The following is an 18,921-nucleotide window of genomic DNA, read 5'->3' on the forward strand; positions in this document are numbered from 1 at the left end:
AGCTTCATGCAGCTAGGCAAGTGCTTTACCACTGAGCTACATCTACAGACTCCTGACTCACTGTTAATGCACCTTTTAAGTGATACATAAAAAAGAAAAATTGTATGCTTATAGGGTATCACGTGATATACACACACTATGTAATATTCAAATCAAGTTAACCACACCTGTTTTCTTAAATATTTTCCACTTCTTGATGGAGAGTCTTCAAGCTTTTTGAAACATACAATATATTATTTTAAAAACATATTATTTTTGAAACATACAACATATTTTTTTTAAAGCAGAGTAGTCCAGTGGTTTTTCACATGCAATCCATGTAAGATCAAACAGAAACTGTCAATGAATCTATCCCAAATGGTCCTGTGTTAAATCTAAGTGAGCAGTCCATGGGTCTCCTAGGAGGGGATAAAACCATTAAGTGGAGCCCCTTTACAAAAAATGGAACAGAGACTGAAAGAAGGGCCATCCAGAGACCACCCCACCTAGGGATCCATCCCATCTGCAGTCACCAACCACACACACACACACACACACACACACACACACACACACACACTATTGCTGATACCAAGAAGCGCTTGCTGACACGAGCCTGGTATGGCTGTCCTCTGAGAGGTTCTACCAGCACCTGACCAATACAGATGCAGATACTCACAGCTAACAATTGAACTGAGCCCAGGAACCCCAATGGAAGAGTTAGGGGAAGGACTGAAGGAGCTGAAGGGGATTGCAACCCCATAAGGACATTATCAACTAACTGGACCACCCAGAACTCCTAGGGACTAAACTACCAACTAAAGAGTATATACATGGAAGGAGCCAAGACTCCAGATACATAAGAAGGTGGCCTTATCTGACATCAGTAGGAGGGAGGAAGGCTTGATGCCCCAGCGTAGGGGGATGCTAGAGGGTGAGGTAGGGGTGAGTGAATGGGTAGAAGAGCACCCTCATAGAGGCAAGGGGGAGGGGGAGGGGATGGGGGTTGCTGGAGGGATAACTGGGAAGGGGGATAACATTTGAAATGTAAACAAATAAAATTATTAATAATTAAAAATTAGAGCCCCTTTGAAGGGAGTCCCTGAGGTACTTGGCTTTAAAAAGAATCTTAAGACTCCAGTCTCAGTTTCTCTATTTCTCATCCTGGATCCCTCTCCCTGTCTCCCCTCATCCCTTCCTGTCTCTCCCCTGTCTCCCCTCATCCCTTCCTGTCTCTCCCCTGTCTCCCCTCATCCCTTCCTGTCCCACCCTTGTCTCCCCTCATCCCTTCCTGTCTCTCCCTTGTCTCCTCTCATCCCTTCCTGTCTCTCCCCTGTCTCCCCTCATCCCTTCCTGTCTCTCCCCTGTCTCCCCTCATCCCTTCCCTATCCATTTCTCTCATAAGCAGCTTTCTCTGCATACACTGTCAATGACACTACCTAGGCACAGACCAAAAGGCAGGGCTCCCAAGTAACCATGGACTTGTAAGCCATGATAAATCTTCCCTCCTTATAAATTGATCATCTCAGATTATTTTGTCACAGGACGAAAAACTAACCAACACAGATGCTGATATTTTCTTTTCCCTCTGTTGACCTTTATACTGACAGTGCAGAAACATCTGGATAAAAGTAATTACCATGAAGCCCAAACAAGGCCATGGCATCAAATTGTACTAGGAATTTAAAAGGGGGAAAAACAGTTTTGCTTAAGACTAAGTAGGAAATTTGTATTAAATCTTAACCCTTGATTACTTGTCTTTTGGTTTTAATTGTGTGCCGAAATGAAAGTACACATGTACATCTCAGGTGCATGCCAAAGATCCTAAGGGAAAAATGGGTTGCGCTGGACAGCTTCAGTTAGGAACTTTAGCACCTTCTTTTACTGACCGGAGAAAGGACAACTGGCAAACCACTTTCAAGGAGACCAGTTATGTTTGTTTGTGATAAAACTCAAGCTTTCAGATACCTCTCTATAGCACTGACTTTGACCACTTCCTAATCCTTAAACCATTTGCTAGATGAGATTGGCACTAAATAACTAAGGAGGTCAATCATTAGTTTGTTTATTAATATCCTATGGCAGAATGCATCTGTGTTTGAAGGATAATTCTAAATAACTGCCCCTGTAACATTATAAATTATGCAAATCGATTTTAATATAACTGAGAACAGAAAGTTCTTTGATAGACCCCACATTGCAACTAACATTTATGAAATGCCATTTGGCACTCTTAACACAGTGCCAGGAAATGGCTGACGTTCTTTCAAAGGTTACTAATGTATACCCACTTTCCACCTGTAATCTAGATGAGACTGAGTCCCTGTATATTCTTTAACTAAGCAGCATGTCTCCACAGATTAAATTCAGAAGCAAGTAGGGAAATCTGCCCATCTTCTATTAAGCTGGATACCAGAACAGCTTTGCATTAAAAGACGAAAGTCTCTCGTCAGTTATGCTAGTGGTAGTAATGGGATCTTGATTCAGCGCTATGTCCTTACACATCTTTCCCCTCAAGCCAGTGGGACCAAGAGGAAATAACGAGATGAGTAGCCTGGCCTGTGACTAGTCAGGAATCTCTGCTCTGTCCCTTCTAGAACATTGTCTGCTAACTCTTCCTGAACTCGGCATTCATAACGTAGGGAATAATGTAGTGGAGGAAATGCAAGCTCTGGAGTTGACAAAGATCTGGCTTTCTCACTTTACCACTGGCTTAATTTCATTTCTTGAGCTAAGGTTTTCTTTTGTATTCAACAGGGAAAATGACAGCCATTGACAGAGATGCTATACAGACAAATAGCACCTAGTTGGATTGATAGAACAGTAAGAGTTGACCCTTTTCCCCATTAGAGTTAAGTAACCAGAATTGAAGAGCGTCCCTGCAGCCTGTTTTGAGAAGTCACATATACCTTTCTGAAAGAGATTTCCTGTGTGAGTGCCGTCCTCCTGCCTGTTTAGTCTTACCCTCTTGTTCACAGACCTCCAGGTACTCAGCCTTCTTCCCATCTAAGGCCTTCACATATATTGCTTGCCTGGAATTGAAAGTACAGGATTACTTTTTAAAGAAAATCATCTTTAAAAGGGTCATTATATTTTTGAAAATTCTTTTTAGAGTACAAAAATTTGTACTATATACAAAAGTAAATACACAGACAGACAGACAGACAATCAGACAGACAGACAGACACAGATATTTACCCCTGAAGGGACTCTAGCCAGTTCACAAGCATGGCTCTGACAGGCTTTGCCTTTCTCACTCATTCCTTCTCCCTTGCTAAAAAGCATTAGATTACATTCCTACAGCTGGCCACCAAGGCCTGTTACCTTCCTTGTCCTCTTCCTCCTCCTAAGACTGACTACCAAGATCCAGCTATCAAAGTATTGACGTCCAGCAATGAAAGCCCTCTTTGACTTACCTAATTAACCTAACCAATGAAAATTAAACACCTCATCTAACACAAGGTTTTCCCTTGTGCTTTTATATTTTGGGTTGTGAATCTAGCCTTTAACAGCTGAGCCATCTCTACAGCCCCACCTTTATAAACTGCCATTTGCCTATGGGCCACATCCAAAGGCAGTCCTTTGTCCCCCTCCTCGACACAAATACCCCTGACCCCTCTCCCTTGTTCCCTTCCCCTTCTTCCTTAAGCTCCATCTCCTGTCTGTCTCTTCCCTGCTCTTTGTACCTCTGTGCTGAGAACTTGGTCTTTGAGGTCCTAAGCTGATACAGTTCCCTACAACCACAAAGCTACATTTTCCATTTTCTAGGTATAGTATAGTTTATATTCCCAGCACTTAGGAAGGCTAAATCAAGAGGATAATAGAATCATGAGCCTAAGCTAGCCTGGGCTATATAGTGAGACTTTAAAAAAAAAAAAATCAATGTAGAGATTAGACAGATGGCTCAATGGTTCAGAAAACTGACAGCTCTTTCAGAGGACTCAGGTTCCATTCCCAACATCTAACATGGCAGCTCACAACCATCTGCAACTCCAGTCTCAGGGGATCTGACTCCTTCTTTTGGCCCCCAAGGACACCAGGCATACATGCAGTAGATAGACATGCGGGCAAGCCATCCATACAAATAAAAAAATTTAACAAAAAAATGAATTTACATATCATGTCTCCTTTACACCTCATCTTTTCCCATATCCCATGATTGAAGCAAATTCCAGGAGTCACTTCACTTTTATTCCAGTGTACCACTCAAATCTTAACCATATACTGAAAATGATTCTTTAAGTCTTACTGGCTTAATATCAGTGGCATTAAATTTTACATATAAATTCTGATGACTCTTAAATGTATATCTCCACCTATCACATTTTCCCCATGACTTGCATTCACTTGAAAAGTGTATTTCCAATGAAACATGTGCAAGGCAGAATTTGATTATTCCCTGTAAGTACATCCTGTCCCAAGTCTTCCCTTCTTATAAATGACCCGCCACCCATCCATGTGTTCATGCCAGAAAATGGAATTGTCTTTGGTTCTTCTCTTGGCTCCTCCTCCAAGGATTCAAAATATTAAGTCCTGCTGACTAAACTTGCAAAATACACACTACATCTATGCTCTACCTTACAGCATCTTTCACCTCAATTCACTAAAGTATTTTGCTAATTCTTCTTGCCCAGTCTCTTGCCCTTTTTCTCTTTAAAATAGCCTAGTACTCCTAAAGGCTAAATCCCATTGTTTATCCACAGTAATGAGGTCTCTGCATAAGACTTCTGCTTGCCAGCTTGGCCTGTCTCCAGTTTCTCACCTCCTTCTCCATAGTCTTCTCAAGAGTTTTAACTTTCTGTTTCTCAGACATGATGAGCATGATCCTTTGGTGGCCCCTTTATCAGAGGGTAACCTGCCCTGTAGGTTGTTGTATAACATGACTGAATTTATAAAAGGGCTCAGGAGGAACACGGAGGTACTCTCTTAGGACAGTTGACAAAGTCTGGAGACACTTTTTGGTTATCACAGCCAAGAAAGCAGAAAATACTGGAATGGTCCTAGTGTGTGGATAGCTCTCCACAACATAATTATCTTGATCAAACATGTTAGTAATGCCACTGATGAGAAACATGGTTGAGAAAAGGCATGTGACGAATACCATGTATGCGTTGGCTGCTGTTCTTACAGTTGTTGCTGTTATGAGAACAAGCCTGCCTCGGGTGCCATTGTTAGATGTGTAGTTAAGTGCTGTGCCTAGCACTCAGCAAATTCGGATTACTAGCAGAAGGACAATTATCTATGAACATTCTCTGCAAGAGCGGCTCCTATTTGAAGAAATACTTTTGCAATGTAAATAATTACTCTTTTGGCTTGTTTAGGATTTTTCAAAATAGAACACATCTGTATTCATTATTACTTCATATTTCTTTTTTTAATTTATCTATTATTTTTATTAGTTTTTTAAATTAACATACAGAATAATGGATTTCATTATGACATTTTCATATAGTTTGCTCTTATTGGTCTTCATCTCCAACTCTCCTTCCGTACCCCCCATGCTCTCAGTCGGTCCCCTCTTCCCCACAGTGGTCCCTCATCTACATTTATGTCACCTGTCTTCTATTACCCTCTTTTTCATCTCCCCTTTTGACATCTTTGCCCCACCCCATGGCCTTCCTTTGTGTTTCACAAACTACACATCATCTCCTATTTCAATTAAAGCAATTTTCCTTTTTAAAGCAGCCTTACAATCAGACATTTACTGGGTCTGTACAATGTGCTTCTCCCTCGTCTTATGCTCTCAGAATGGTAGAAAGAATGTGGGCATCAGGGTTGGATGCCTCTACATTCCCACACTGCCATCTCTGTACTCAGGTGGTCTCAAGCAGGTCATTTGCTTCTTTTAGCCTCAGTTTTCTCCTCTGTGAAGTGGGAAGACTTGCTTCTATGTCCCAACACTTTGGTGCATTATATGGGAAGTGCACAGCATATGTGGCACTGAGTAGACTGTCCAGAGAGTTCTTTGTTGCAGTTGTCTTTGTCAGGGTTTCTATTCCTGCACAAACATCATGACCAGGTAGCAAGTTGGGGAGGAAAGGGTTTATTAAGCTTACATTTCCACATTGCTGTTCATCACCAAAGGAAGTCAGGACTGGAACTCAAGCAGGTCAGGAAGCAGGAGCTGATGCAGAGGCCATGGAGAGATGTTCTTTACTGGCTTGCTTCCCCTGGTTTGCTCAGCCTGCTCTCTTATAGAACCCAAGACTAACAGCCCAGGGATGGCACCACCCACAAAGGGCCGGCCTCTCCTTGATCACTAATTGAGAAAATGCCCCACAGCCAGATCTCATGGTGAGAGCTGGGCATTTTCTTCTAAGAACTTGCCTTTTCAGGAAATGCATCTCTCTTTCACCCTATTCTTCAAAAGCAAACCAAGGCTGAGTAATTTTGATAGCCATTGAGAATGACAACCTTATTTTAGTCATCTTTTCCAAAATGAATTCACCTACTGTTCATTTGCACAGATGCCATTCTGAGTTTGTATTTCACAGGATTTTAAAACTGTAACCTTTTAAAACTATAACTTTTCTCAGTTTTATGCAGGTGACTGTGATTTACTGATGGCCTGTGTTCTTCCTTGCTTTGCCAGCATGCATCGGTGCCTTGAAAACACTTAAAACGGCTATCACATCTGTTTTTATTTTTTACGTGGACCCCATAGAGTGTCAAGAAATAAGAGCCTATTTCAAGACTTTGCACCTGCCTGCTGTATCCTGTGTGCACTTGGTTGACACACTAGAACTCCTTGTGTCTGACCATATTCTGTTAGACAGTAGCAGGACCTCATCCAATCTCAGTTAAAGGTTAATCTCAGTTCAGGATAAGAAGTTTGACGTTTCAAAGGCTATGGAAGCTTAGTGGGAAATTGGACATACTAGATAGTGATCAATAGCTATGTCTTCCCACCTGAGAATGCCAGTGATTGGGAAATATGGCCAAATCAAGTTGACGGCTTAGAGACCAAGGTAGCATTAAGAAATGTCACCATGGTGGGGGTCTGAAAAGTAGAGATACAAGAAGAAATGGGGTTTGACTTTGGTTGAGTATTCCCCTCTCTTCCCCACCAACAGGTTTTAAAGGTGTCGGTCATGATGACTCTTCTTGAAGGTTAACGGCTGACCCCACTTCTATAAAGGCCATTGTCCCTTGAAACCCTAGAAGTAACCAGCCTATGAGCCCAAAAACAGAACCTTGAAACATTCCTCTGATGTTCAGATTTTAGGAAGTAGAGTCTTTAAAAACTGCAGTAATTTATTGGTGGTTTTGAACACATAGAAACATCTGTAGCAGCTGAATAAAGCTGACAGGTAAAATAAAGAACACTGTTTGCCCCAAGAGACGTTTAGTCTCAGTAGAATTCTGGTTTCATTAACTGCCCCTTCTGAAGCTGAACAAACATGGCTGAATTTGAAATTTAAAGTGGAACTAAAATTATGGAAATATTTAGATACAGAAAGGCCTTTAATCTGTACTGATGGGAAATTTGATTTGCCTGTTAAAAGGTACATTCAGACATTTAACAGAATTCTTACAAAAATCTGTCTTGAACAAATTTTTCAAGAAAAAAAAAGATTATTTCATTTGATGCTATAATGATTAATCCTACCACCTGGGTAAAGCAAGAGAGCCTTCACATGGGAGATTGTTTCCATAACTTTGAATTATGTATGAATATTGCAGACTGATGAAATTTAACCTTCAAGGGATTTATTAGATAACAGACAGATCTGTAGCAGTGTGTCTGTTGCTTTTGAACACCTTATATTCATTCTACAAATTCAGAAGAATAATCTCTGTAGCAAATATGACAGTTTTTTAAGTGTTAGGTCAAACATATCAAATTGCAATTAAAAACACTCTTTAATGAAAAGTTGGTTAGAGAATTTAGGTACAGTCACCCCTCAGGATCTGCTAGGGTTTGCTTTCAAGGTTTCCTTGGACACCAAAACAAAATCTTTGGATGCCTGAGTCTCTCTGTAAAATGATATATAGTTTACTCTACATATAACCTCTTGCAGACATTTTGTTTTGTTTTTTCTTAAGACAGAATCTGGTCATCTAGCCTAGGCAAACCTTACATTCACTATGTAACTTAATCTTGAGTTCCCAGTTCAAGTCCTCCTGCATCAGCTTTCTGAGGGCTAGTCTTACCGAAGTGTCCCATCACGCATGTCTCTTTATAGACTTTAACCTTTTTCTTGATCACTTATCCTAGCCTAGTCCAATGTAAATGCTGTGTGACTAGTATTTTTGTTTTGTTTAGGGAATAGTGGGAAAAAATAAAGTGTATATGTTCCATTGGTCCACTTTTTTCCTGGATGTTTTCTAGCTGAGCATATAGGACCCAGGGATCCCAAGAGCTAGCTGTGCAGCCGGATGCATATCACCTTCCACTATGAAAATAGAATGATTACTGACGGAGGACAGAGAGGCTAAGCCAGTGTGACAGAACATAAAGATTAAGGACTTAGATATCATTAGCATAGTTATTACAAACTCTCCACCTTCTGTTACAGGACTAGAGACTCTTTGAAAGGAATTTAAATAGCAGAACTACAAAAAGCTCATGGGCCATTCATTACTTAAACATAGTCTTGTTTTATAAAAATGAATATGAAATTTACTTACCTTGAAAAAATACCTAGTTGGTCATTATTTTATGATTTCAACATGTGTTAGCCTGAAATAAGACTTTCAAATTATATTCTTCATGATTTTCATTTTGTAGGACTTTCCCCACTCGTCTCTTGATAAGATGGCGAGTTTCCATCATCTTTTATCTCCTTCCTTATAGAGTCATTAGTTCAGAAGATCAAAGTGCTAAGAAAACAACTGCCAGCATCTAATTTCCACATAAGTGTTCCATCACATTACACATCTCCCAGTGTAATGGTAGTGAGGCGTCCTGTCGGCAGATAAAGCCTGTATAAAGGATCACCTCAGAATTTGACAAGATTTTCTGATTATTTTGATCATTTGTTTTCTTAAGAAATGATCCAAACTCCTTTATGCAATTAATGTGCCCACTCTGACACTAAGAGGCAGGTTTTCCCATCTTCTACTGGCTGCTCTGTCTCTTTCTAGTGTCTATACTTAAGGAATGAGTTGCTCTTGCTCATGCTGCCTCACTTCTTCAGTTTTTGGTCTCTGTAGTACTACCTACATTTCAACTCTTAGAACCTCTCTTTTTCTTCTCTTTTACTATGTTAATAATACAAAGAGCTGTTCTTCTATCAAGCATTAAGACATGACATATCATTGATGCGTCTTTAAAGTTCTTACTCCTTTTAAGACTGTTACTATAAATGCAGGTTAAACATTTCAGCATACATTTGCAAATTCATAAAGCTGTTGCATAGATTTCTATAGTTGATAGTTATTTTAACTGTAACCTTATATACCAGTGCATTCCAACCTGTTATGTAGTCTATGCTGCCCTGGTTCTCAAAGGGTTAAGTTTTCATGCTTAGCTCACCAAAGGCAACTTGACACATTTCCAAGACCAAGCCCCTATAGTAAAGGTCAAGGTGCAGTGGGTGTTACTGAGGTACAGGATTCGAGTATCTTGGCATAGCTTGTACAGCTTGGAACTCTTCAGAGCTTCAGTGGCCTCTGCTCGGTCAGTTTCAGAACATGGCTAACAGATTTGAGGAGACCCTGTGAAAATGTCCTTCAATGGGGAATTGTGTGAGCGAGTACAGCGGGTGAGTCTTTGATATTTCTTGCTTTTTAGCATCCATGTTTTGTTTGTCTACACCCTTAGAGCAAAGTTCTATATTATGGATGTGGAACAGGCCCAGGGATTCCAGAGGGATTACAGCTGCTCCTGTAGTGATTTTCACAGTAGCTGATCCCCAACACTAGGGTAGAAAAGCAGGCATGTCAACTCTAACCGCAGCACTGGAGCGCATTGGCCTAAATGGTGAGCTCCAAGTTCAGGAGAGACCCTGTCTCAAAAAACAAAACCGTGGTGGAGAATAGCAGAAAAAGATGGCCAACATCAACCTCTGTCCCCCAAAGAGACCTGCACAGGCAAATGCATACTCACATTCATGTGTAATATATAAATAAGCTAACTTTAAAATAAAAGAAAAAGGACCAAGGGTAAGTTCTGAGATTAGGGATCCCTAATAGCCTGTCTGATGCTGAATCCAGAACCTAGCATATTTCTAGCATAACCTACACAGGCACTTTCTCATAAGCTATTCTCGGCCCATTTTAAACTTCTTTTATTCTGAGACAGCCTTGCTCCATTGCCCAGGCTAGCCTTGTAGTCATAATGGAGCCCAGGCAGGCCTTGAATTGAAAGGAATCCTTGTGTTTTAGCCTCTGGAATAGCTGAGATTATGAACCTGTAACACCCCAGAGGTGGCCAGCAAGTCCCAGTGCTTTTCTCTGCCCTCCCAGTGCTGGGACATTCCACCCATGTGCAAATTCTTATGGTTTCTGGGGATCTGATGCATGTCCTTTTCTTGCACAGTAAGTACTTTATCAACTGAGTAGTCTCTCCAGCCCACAGGTTTCTGTAAAAGATTTTACCTCTGTGTCATTAGAACATACATCAAGTGCAGATTTAAGGGGCAATCTGAAGGAGGACCTTCTTATTAGTCTTTAATTTTAAAAATTATGCATGTATCTGGACAGAAATATAAGTCTAGAAATCTGCTGGCTGCACAACTTCAGAAATACTGTTTCCAAGCCAACAGAGCCTGAGGTCTCTCTTTATACCAGCAGTGCAGAGTGAACTAGAAGTTCCATTATGGGCTCTGGCTCTTGGGAACAGGCGAAGTGGGAAGGAATTTCTCCTCCAGCAGTCAGCAGGGCAGCCTGTGTCAACATGCTGCTCTTCTCAGTGGGCTACTGTAGTCATCAAAGCAAAAAACAAACAACAAAAACCGAGGCCTTCCACACAAAACTGGTTCTTCATGAGAAGGGACAGTGAGAGGGGACAGCATAAGGACTTGATGACAAAGAGCTTGGCCCCCTCACCCCTGTTCAGCCAAAGTGAAGTGACACTTCCCCGCCACTCCGAGGCACACTCCTCATCAAGATTGGATATAACTGAATAGTTATGCATATACTGAAGGAGAAAGAAAATTCTCTTTGCTGGGTGAAAGTTAATGTAAACTACTTCTAATTTCAAGGCAACACATTTTGTGAAACTAAAATATCTTTTCTTCTTTGAGAGGAAAAAATGGTAAAGCTTCAACATTCTACCTCCACAGTCAGATGCAGTGGTTTCCTAGAAGGACACTCAGTCTAGGCCATCAGTAAGCTCTAGGTTCAGTGAGAGACCCTGCCTCAGAAAAGCAAGAGAACTCACTGAGGACTGTTAGTATCATCCTCTTTCCTGAAGACAGACATCCACACATGCTGCCCCTTCGCCCCCCCAAAAAGTTTCTTCTCCCCGTTTCTCTTTGCCCATAAAGAAGTCAGAAAGAGTATGGTGGGATTTGATGGTCTCAGAACACTTCCCAAACCCTGGAGTCTTTAAAGACACCTGATTTTGAGTATATTTCATTGGCCAGCAACTTGAAACGAGCTGACTTAGCCGTTTTATTCTCCAGCAGTTAGTGACCATGCCTTGCACTTGACCTTTTATTGAACTTTTTATTGAACTTTTACATTGGTTGGGGGTGGGGGGAGCTGGGAAGAGAAAGCTTGGCCTTTAGTGCTTTGGGACCAGAAGGATGCTCCAGACTTGTCTTTTGGTTTGGGGTTTTGGTTTGTTTTGGGTTTTGGTTTTGGTTTTTCGAGACAAGGTTTCTCTGTGTAGCCCTGGCTGTCCTGGAACTCACTCTGTAGACCATGCTGGCCTCGAACTCAGAAATCCACCTGCCTCTGCCTACCAAGTGCTGGGATTAAAGACCTGTGTGACCACACCCTGCTCTATAAATCTAAATGTTAATAGAGCTTTTGAATACAAATTTTATGGACTGTCTCATCATTTCAGTCGCATGACCCATGAAGTGCCAGAGGAACTTTCTCCTCAGGATCCAAGAACTCCTGCCGTGAAGCAAGATGGCACTTCAGTCACACCAACCCTGCCTCCACCTAACCTGGAAAGGGAAGAAGAAAAAGATGACACTTTGGATCCTACCGACGTGAGTCCCTGCAGCGCAACCTACAGCAACTTAGGTAAGTGCAAAGGTTGGCTAGGCAGTACCTAAGCCTTGTCTTCATGTGCATTACACCATTGGAGTTATAAGTCTACATTTGCTTCAAAACATAATACTCAGGATTTTACTAGGCTTAATGTAAATGCCTGCTACCATGAGCCCTGTGCCATGTGCTAAAGGTGCTGATGTAGACCTTACCTTGAAGAAAAGGAGGGATCTTGAATTCAGTATAATGTGATAAATACAGTTGCAGAAACACGCGTGCAATATTTTTCATATTCTACAAAGAAGGATGTCAAAAGAAGCCTTCCCGGAAACCATTCCTGAGCTGATTTAACTCAATTTCAGAGAGAAGAAAGAATGTTCAAGACAGAGGCAACAAGTAAACAAGACCATGGAGATACAGAATAGCTTGGTGCTGCAGCCATTGAGGTTGCTGCAATGTGAAGCATTAGATAAGATATATTTCAGGTTAAAATCTTAGACCTTTTGTTCTTTGTGATAGTGACCCATAAAAGGCATTCGAGAAGACAGAATGACGTGAGTTAGAATGGGTACACATAGGCTATGGTGTTTGGTAGCAGGTACTGTTACTGCAGGACTACATGACAGGATGACGGGGGCCTCAGTCAAGGTAGGGAGAACAGTGGACAAACCGAAGGAGGATTTCAGGGCAAAATATACACAGGATTGAATAATGTGGAGGGTGATTTCTGGCTTGTATCAGCAGTATGAGTCCTATCGTTGGAGGTGTTTGGGCAGGGGCTAACAGGATAATGAGAACATGTAAAGAGACTAAACAGGATTGCTTCAGAGGTGCCTGCAGAGCCTCCTCAGGTCGCTACTTTCTTCACTGATTTTTCTGGGATTCCCTCCCTTGAGTGATCTCCCTCCCTTGAGTATCACACAGTTTCTTTCCTTCTGAAAGGGAAAACCTGGAATAGCATAAGGGGGTTTGGTGCTTGTCTCCTGTGGGGAAAGTGTGAGCAACAAGAAGAGCCTGAGGATCAAGTGTCAGCAAGATTCTCATGAACCACTGACCCTTGTGTAGGAACCACCGATCCCTGTATAGAAACCTCTGGAGCATATCTTTGAAGGACCTAGTTTCTCATCTCCCTGCTTTGTCGTTTTCCTCCATCATGTTATTTTAAGGAAAAGCAATATCAGAATCAGCTGGTCTGCTTGAAAATTGAAGATAATAGGTTTCTTAATTTATAAGTCCAAAAGATTGAAGCCATAGGAGAAATATTCTAATGTCTGAGAGACTCCGTCAGAACAACCCTCAAGTACTTGAAATTATATTCTACAAGAAAAGACTTCTAACTTCAGTTCCAGTAAACTTTATAGTTGAATGGTTTATTGGACTTTTCTCATTCCTTTATATTTTTAGAAGTACATTGTAAGATGAAATTTTTACTTACATCATGCCTTAAAATAGCATATCAGGAATTATATGAGTAGATATCTTTGCTATGCTAAAATTTCTTTCATAACAGTCTTGGTAACATATATCACAATTTTTAGGAATTAATACCACACAGCATCTCTTCCTAAAATTTCTATTAGCTACTGAGTATGGCATCTTACAACTGGAATCCCAGCCCTTGGGAGCCTAAACCAAGAGAACCGTGACCTTGAGGTTAACCTCAGCTTCATAAAAAGACTTTGTCTCCCCCCCAAAAAAATAAAGAAGAAAAAAGAAAAAGTGGGGCATGGTGGTACATTCCTTAATCCCAGCTCTTTGTAAGTAGAAGTAGAAAGCTCAGGGATTCCATGTCATTCTCAGCTGCAGAGTTGTGACTTTCAGGCCAGCCTGAGCTACATGAGACCCCACATCAAAAATAGATAGATAGATAGATAGATAGATAGATAGATAGATAGATATCAAAATTTTTAAAGAATTTTAAAAATTTCCAAGTTTAACTGTAAGTTTAGTTACTTTATCTCATTGTTAGATGAGGAAAGCAAAGCAGAGGAGGTTAAACCAAGATTAGAACCCAGAGAGCCTTAGGCATTCATGGCTCTAATGCTGTCAGTCATTACATTCTTGCAAAACCCTGATGGTGGATTGTGAATTTCAGTCATCAACTTTCAGACACAAAATTAAAGACTTCAAAAAATTATAGTTACTTAAGAGTCCAAAAATACAAGATGTCCTGTGAGAAAGACATTGAGTTTAGCTCAGTGGTAGAGCTCTTACCTAGCAATCACAAGACCCTGAGTTCAATGCCCAGCACCTGAAGAAAGGAAAAAGTGTGGACTGCTTTCCTTTCTCATAAGTATATGATTCTACGTTATCCAGTCTTCCTTTGGAACTTTGTTGTTGTTGTTGTTGTTGTTGTTGTTGTTATTCTTATTTTAAAAAAACAAACCAAAAAACTTGCAAGTGAAAATATCATACCCCAAAATTCACCAGACCTAAGGTCTAATCATCTCATTGATCTTCCAGGCATTCTGAAGCTGTCCAACTTCATAGTGGATTTTATACTTTAACTATCAAGTGCATGTCAATGCACTTAACAACCACCAAAAAGTGAACAATCCATGGCAAAGTTAGACCTAGAAAAATCATTAGCTTTAAGCCTTCTTTAAGTGCTTCAGGAGCTCCGTGCTTGACTTTGTATGTTTTGAGGTACGCTTCATTTCTCTGCTTAAGAGGAGTACTAGTTAAGGTTGACCCATCTGTTCTGGAAGCTGGGGGAGGGTTTATGGCCATTTTCCCTGGTGGGACAAATATGCAGGTGGCATTTGGAACTCTACTTCTTAAGACATTCAGCAAATCATCTCCATGCAGGTTTAAACTTCCCCACTGGGTAATTTTTTTGTGATTTAAAAGCTCCAGTAACTTTTTTTAAAAAATGCTATTGTTGAGCTGGACATGGTAACCCATATCTGTAATCCTGGCACTTAGGAGGTGAACAGGAAGTCAGGAGTTCAAGGCCATTCTGGGAAACGTGAGACCCTATCTTAAAAACAAATAGGGGTTGGGGCTCAGGGACAAGGGGATATATGCTGTGCAAGACCTTAGTTTAAGTCCCTGGTGCCCACATATGAAGCCACGTTGGGCCACACATGCCTGTAACCCCAGCACTATAGGGACAGGAAGCTTGCTGGGGCTTGCTGGCCGCCAGCCTCACCCCAAGTTTTGTGTGAGATTCTATCTGATGGAAACAAAGTAAACAAAATAGGTCATCAGAGCAGGCCACCGAACAGGCTGGTGACTTCACTCACATGGACCACGAGTGAACTGGCCTTGACCTTAATATCACTCAGTATGAAATTTAGGACATGTCTACACCCAAAGCAATTTCCTGAAGAAGTGATAGAATATCCCTTTTTATTAAACTGTTGCCATTCTTTGAGGTTTTTTTTCTTCTTTTTTTTTTTTTGTTTTTTTTTGTTTTTTTGTTTTTTTGTTTGTTTGTTTGGTTGGTTGGTTGGTTGGTTTTCTGAGACAGGGTTTCTCTGTGTAGCCCCTGGCTGTCCTGGAACTCACTCTGTAGACCAGGCTGGCCTCAAACTCAGAAATCTGCCTGCCTCTGCCTCCCAAGTGCTGGGATTAAAGGCGTGTACAACCACTGTCTCTTTCTTATGTCTGTCTTAAAATGTCTTGAGGAAGGGTCACTGGATGTCTTTTATGTGGGTGTGTCTGACTACTTTATCATCTGGCTAGAATCAGAAACATGTAAGGAGTTCTACTCTGTTGAAAGCCAGCTGATAACTTTAGATCTCCTTCATTCACTTTGTAACTAAGAACTCTATACATTGCTTTTTTAAAAGCTCAATCAAGTCTCCCTTTACTCTACATATTTTTGGCTTCCTCGTCTTCCTGTATTCTTACAGCCTAGCACATTATCTAAAACACACAGGAGGTGCTAAGAATGTGTTTGAATAAATGAGCTAAAAATGACTGCTGGGTTTGACTTTTGAAGATTCCCAGATGAAAGAAATCTGACTGTGCCCAGGAAAGTTCACGTAAGAGACTTTCAAGTCATGGTTTACATGCTCTATAAATCTATTGACCTGCCTTATTTTTTCCACTATTGGACTTAATGCATAAATTTCCTAATTAAGGAACTATATAAACTTTGCTTCAGTCTCCTATGGGTCTCCATAAGAGTCCGTCCACAAACTTCATTTCAGTTACTTTGAGCAAATTCTTAAAGCTTCCCCTTTCAAACACCAAAGCCTGCGGCACATTGTTTGCCAGAAGTGAGGTGGGCATCCATACACAGCCACCTGCGCTGTACTGCTGGTCTTGGTGTGAGTATGGAGTACCATTAGAAATGCCTGCTCCTAAGAAGTCATTCTGAGGAGCACCTTACAACTCATCTATGTGCTCAATAATTACTGAGCAGAAAGCATAGCATACACTGAAGTGTTAATTAAGCGAACCAAAGCAGTTAAGGGCTATCAAGACGGCACAGCCAAGAAAGGCACTTGCCACCAGGCCAGACAAATCTGAGTCAAGTCCCTGGAACCCACATGGGGAATGAAGAGAACCAGCTCTCCACAGTGTCCTCCTGAGCCCCAAACCTATGTACATGAGTGTGCACACACATGCACACAAACACACACACACACACACACAAAATAAATAAATAAATAATAAATAAAATATTTTAAGAAGAATTACAGTTAAGATTATCTGGAACTTTAAAAAAATGAAGTTGACAGTTTTGAACATTTGTTTGAGCATTTGTTGTTATACCTCCTATAATTGTAATTATTTCTATTAAAAGAAATGAATTTTTGCTCCCAAGTTAGTTGCATTCATATTTTAAAATAGTTTTTATATCGGAGAATTAGTCAGTAGAGTACAGTATTCAAATTGCATAGATAACTTACCCCTAAATAAATGATCTGTGGCTTTGGGGAGGTTTTCTGTAACAAGACTGTGTAAACATTGGACCTGTCAGCTGCTACACTACTGACATTCTTTAAAAGTGATCTATTTGAGGATCCATGCAAGTGGTCTCTGGAAGCCAGCCAGTTTTATTATTTGACAGGAAGTTGTACACCATGGCCTGCCAGTTGTTGCTTCTATTTCACTGAGCTCGTCCCCCACCCCCACCCCCAGCACAGTAAAGACAGAATGCCTAGCAGAGGCGGTCCTTCTCTCCTAAGCTTCAGAAGCCTGCTGCTGGGGACAGAGTGCTGGCCCAGCCAACGAGAGGCCCTATTCATTTGACACAGCCGGTGAACGGTGGCGGTGTGTGATGACTGTATAAAGTGCAGTGCGTGTTTCCGTGTTTGGACATGGATGTCTCTGCATTCCTTTCTCGTCCCATTCTCGTGTATGTTACTTACTTTGAGATAGGGATGTAAAAAAAAAAAAGAGAGAGAGAGAGGGATATAGATTAGTTATGAACATTGAAACTGTAGTTTAAATAGGAAGATATGTTCTGTTAATTGGAGCTTTAGTACTTCAATTTAGCAAAACAGTTGTTTAATACCAAATAGCTGCAGTTCCAGGTAAGGAGCTGGGAAGACTAGCATAGCCTGATCTTTTGGAGAGAAAGACATGAGGCTACTGTCTTTTGAGTCCCTGTAATTGCTCTGTGCTGAAAGGTTAGTGAAAGCATCTTTCTAGAGGAATCTAGGGCAAAACACTGCATCTTTTACTAATAGAAACGGAGAGTGCTGAAGACTTTTTAGAAGAGGCATACTCAGGATTAAAGCCCATCCTGGGAGCTCCGTGTGGATTGCCTGGAGGCAGTGAGCTTGGTTAGAAAGCCATGCTTCCCTATCTTGTCACTAAGGAGTGACCTGTGGTCAAAGGACAGCTCCTGTTTAAATGTGTCATTATGTAAGGGCCCTGAGACTTTAATGCTACCAGATCTCAAGCAAACACTTATTATGGTTTGTTCTTAATGTGCCTTTAGTATTTCCGTCATTATAATGATGTAATTACTATTTTAAGTCAAGCAGTATGTAATCATCTTTTTAAATATTTATTTTAAAAATGCCTTCTTTCTTGTGTATTTATACCAACCTTGTAAGTTGTAAGAGCGGTCTATCAATCATTTTCATTCTCGGTGAGTTTTAAACACCCTTGGAATTAGTCTCATTACATTTTCCCCTTTCCATTGAGTTTTCATCTTTTGCTTGGGGAAGGCAATGTGACACGGGGGCTGTCTTTGTCTGCTGATCTGAAGGCATGTTTAAGTGGAGAGAGATCACAGCTAGAGTACAGAGCTGCAGAAGAAGACAGTAAGGCTTGACGTGGATCCGGTCCACACATTGCCAGGGGCCGTTTTAGCTTATAGCAGGGCAAGATTTAGAATCAATCTCTTTTTTCCCCCTTTCCTTTCCATTTAAAAAGCCGGTATACCACAAAAATGTGGAGTATGTGATGTTCTATCTGCTGCTGAAAACTGAGCTTCGGTGTCTGGATCCCGGAGACTTCAGAAGAATGTGCCAGATTAAAAGTTTAAAATAAAAGCAGCTAAGACACCAGACTTTTAGGACATTGACCCAGATGATCAGAATTTGTGATATTGTCCCCCTCACCTTTTTTTTTTTTTTTTTGAGAAAATAAAACAAAAACACAAAGCACTTTCAGATTTAGAAGATAGCTTGACCTACTTGTAGAGACTGTGGAATGCTCCTGGTTTCATTTAGAACAGTTCTGATTCTCTTGTGAGATGCCCGTGGCTCCCCCTGAGAGCCCAACTGCTTTTGGAGGAGAGGGGCCATGTAGTTATTTTTATATCTTGCTTCTTGGGCTGTCTCTTTCTATTTGGAATAACGACCAGTTCTCTTGGTTTTCTGCCCTTCAGTTCAGCAGACATTTACTGTACACATGCTATTTGTCTGG

At 40.9% G+C, this 18,921-nt stretch overlaps 1 protein-coding gene across 6 annotated transcripts in view; it reads left to right on the forward strand.

The window, feature by feature from the left end:
• The window catches only part of Peak1 (pseudopodium enriched atypical kinase 1), a 216,404-nt gene that overhangs the window by 166,764 nt on the left and 30,719 nt on the right, over positions 1–18,921 (forward strand). For all 6 annotated transcript variants that reach the window (XM_031346242.1, XM_031346243.1, XM_031346240.1 and 3 more), the window contains one exon: positions 11,936–12,120. In XM_031346242.1, coding sequence (XP_031202102.1) covers positions 11,936–12,120 — 185 coding nt within the window. The remainder of the gene's footprint in view (positions 1–11,935; positions 12,121–18,921) is intronic.

This window comes from Mastomys coucha, unplaced genomic scaffold, assembly GCF_008632895.1.
Source record: "Mastomys coucha isolate ucsf_1 unplaced genomic scaffold, UCSF_Mcou_1 pScaffold23, whole genome shotgun sequence".
Classification (NCBI taxonomy): Eukaryota; Metazoa; Chordata; class Mammalia; order Rodentia; family Muridae; genus Mastomys; species Mastomys coucha.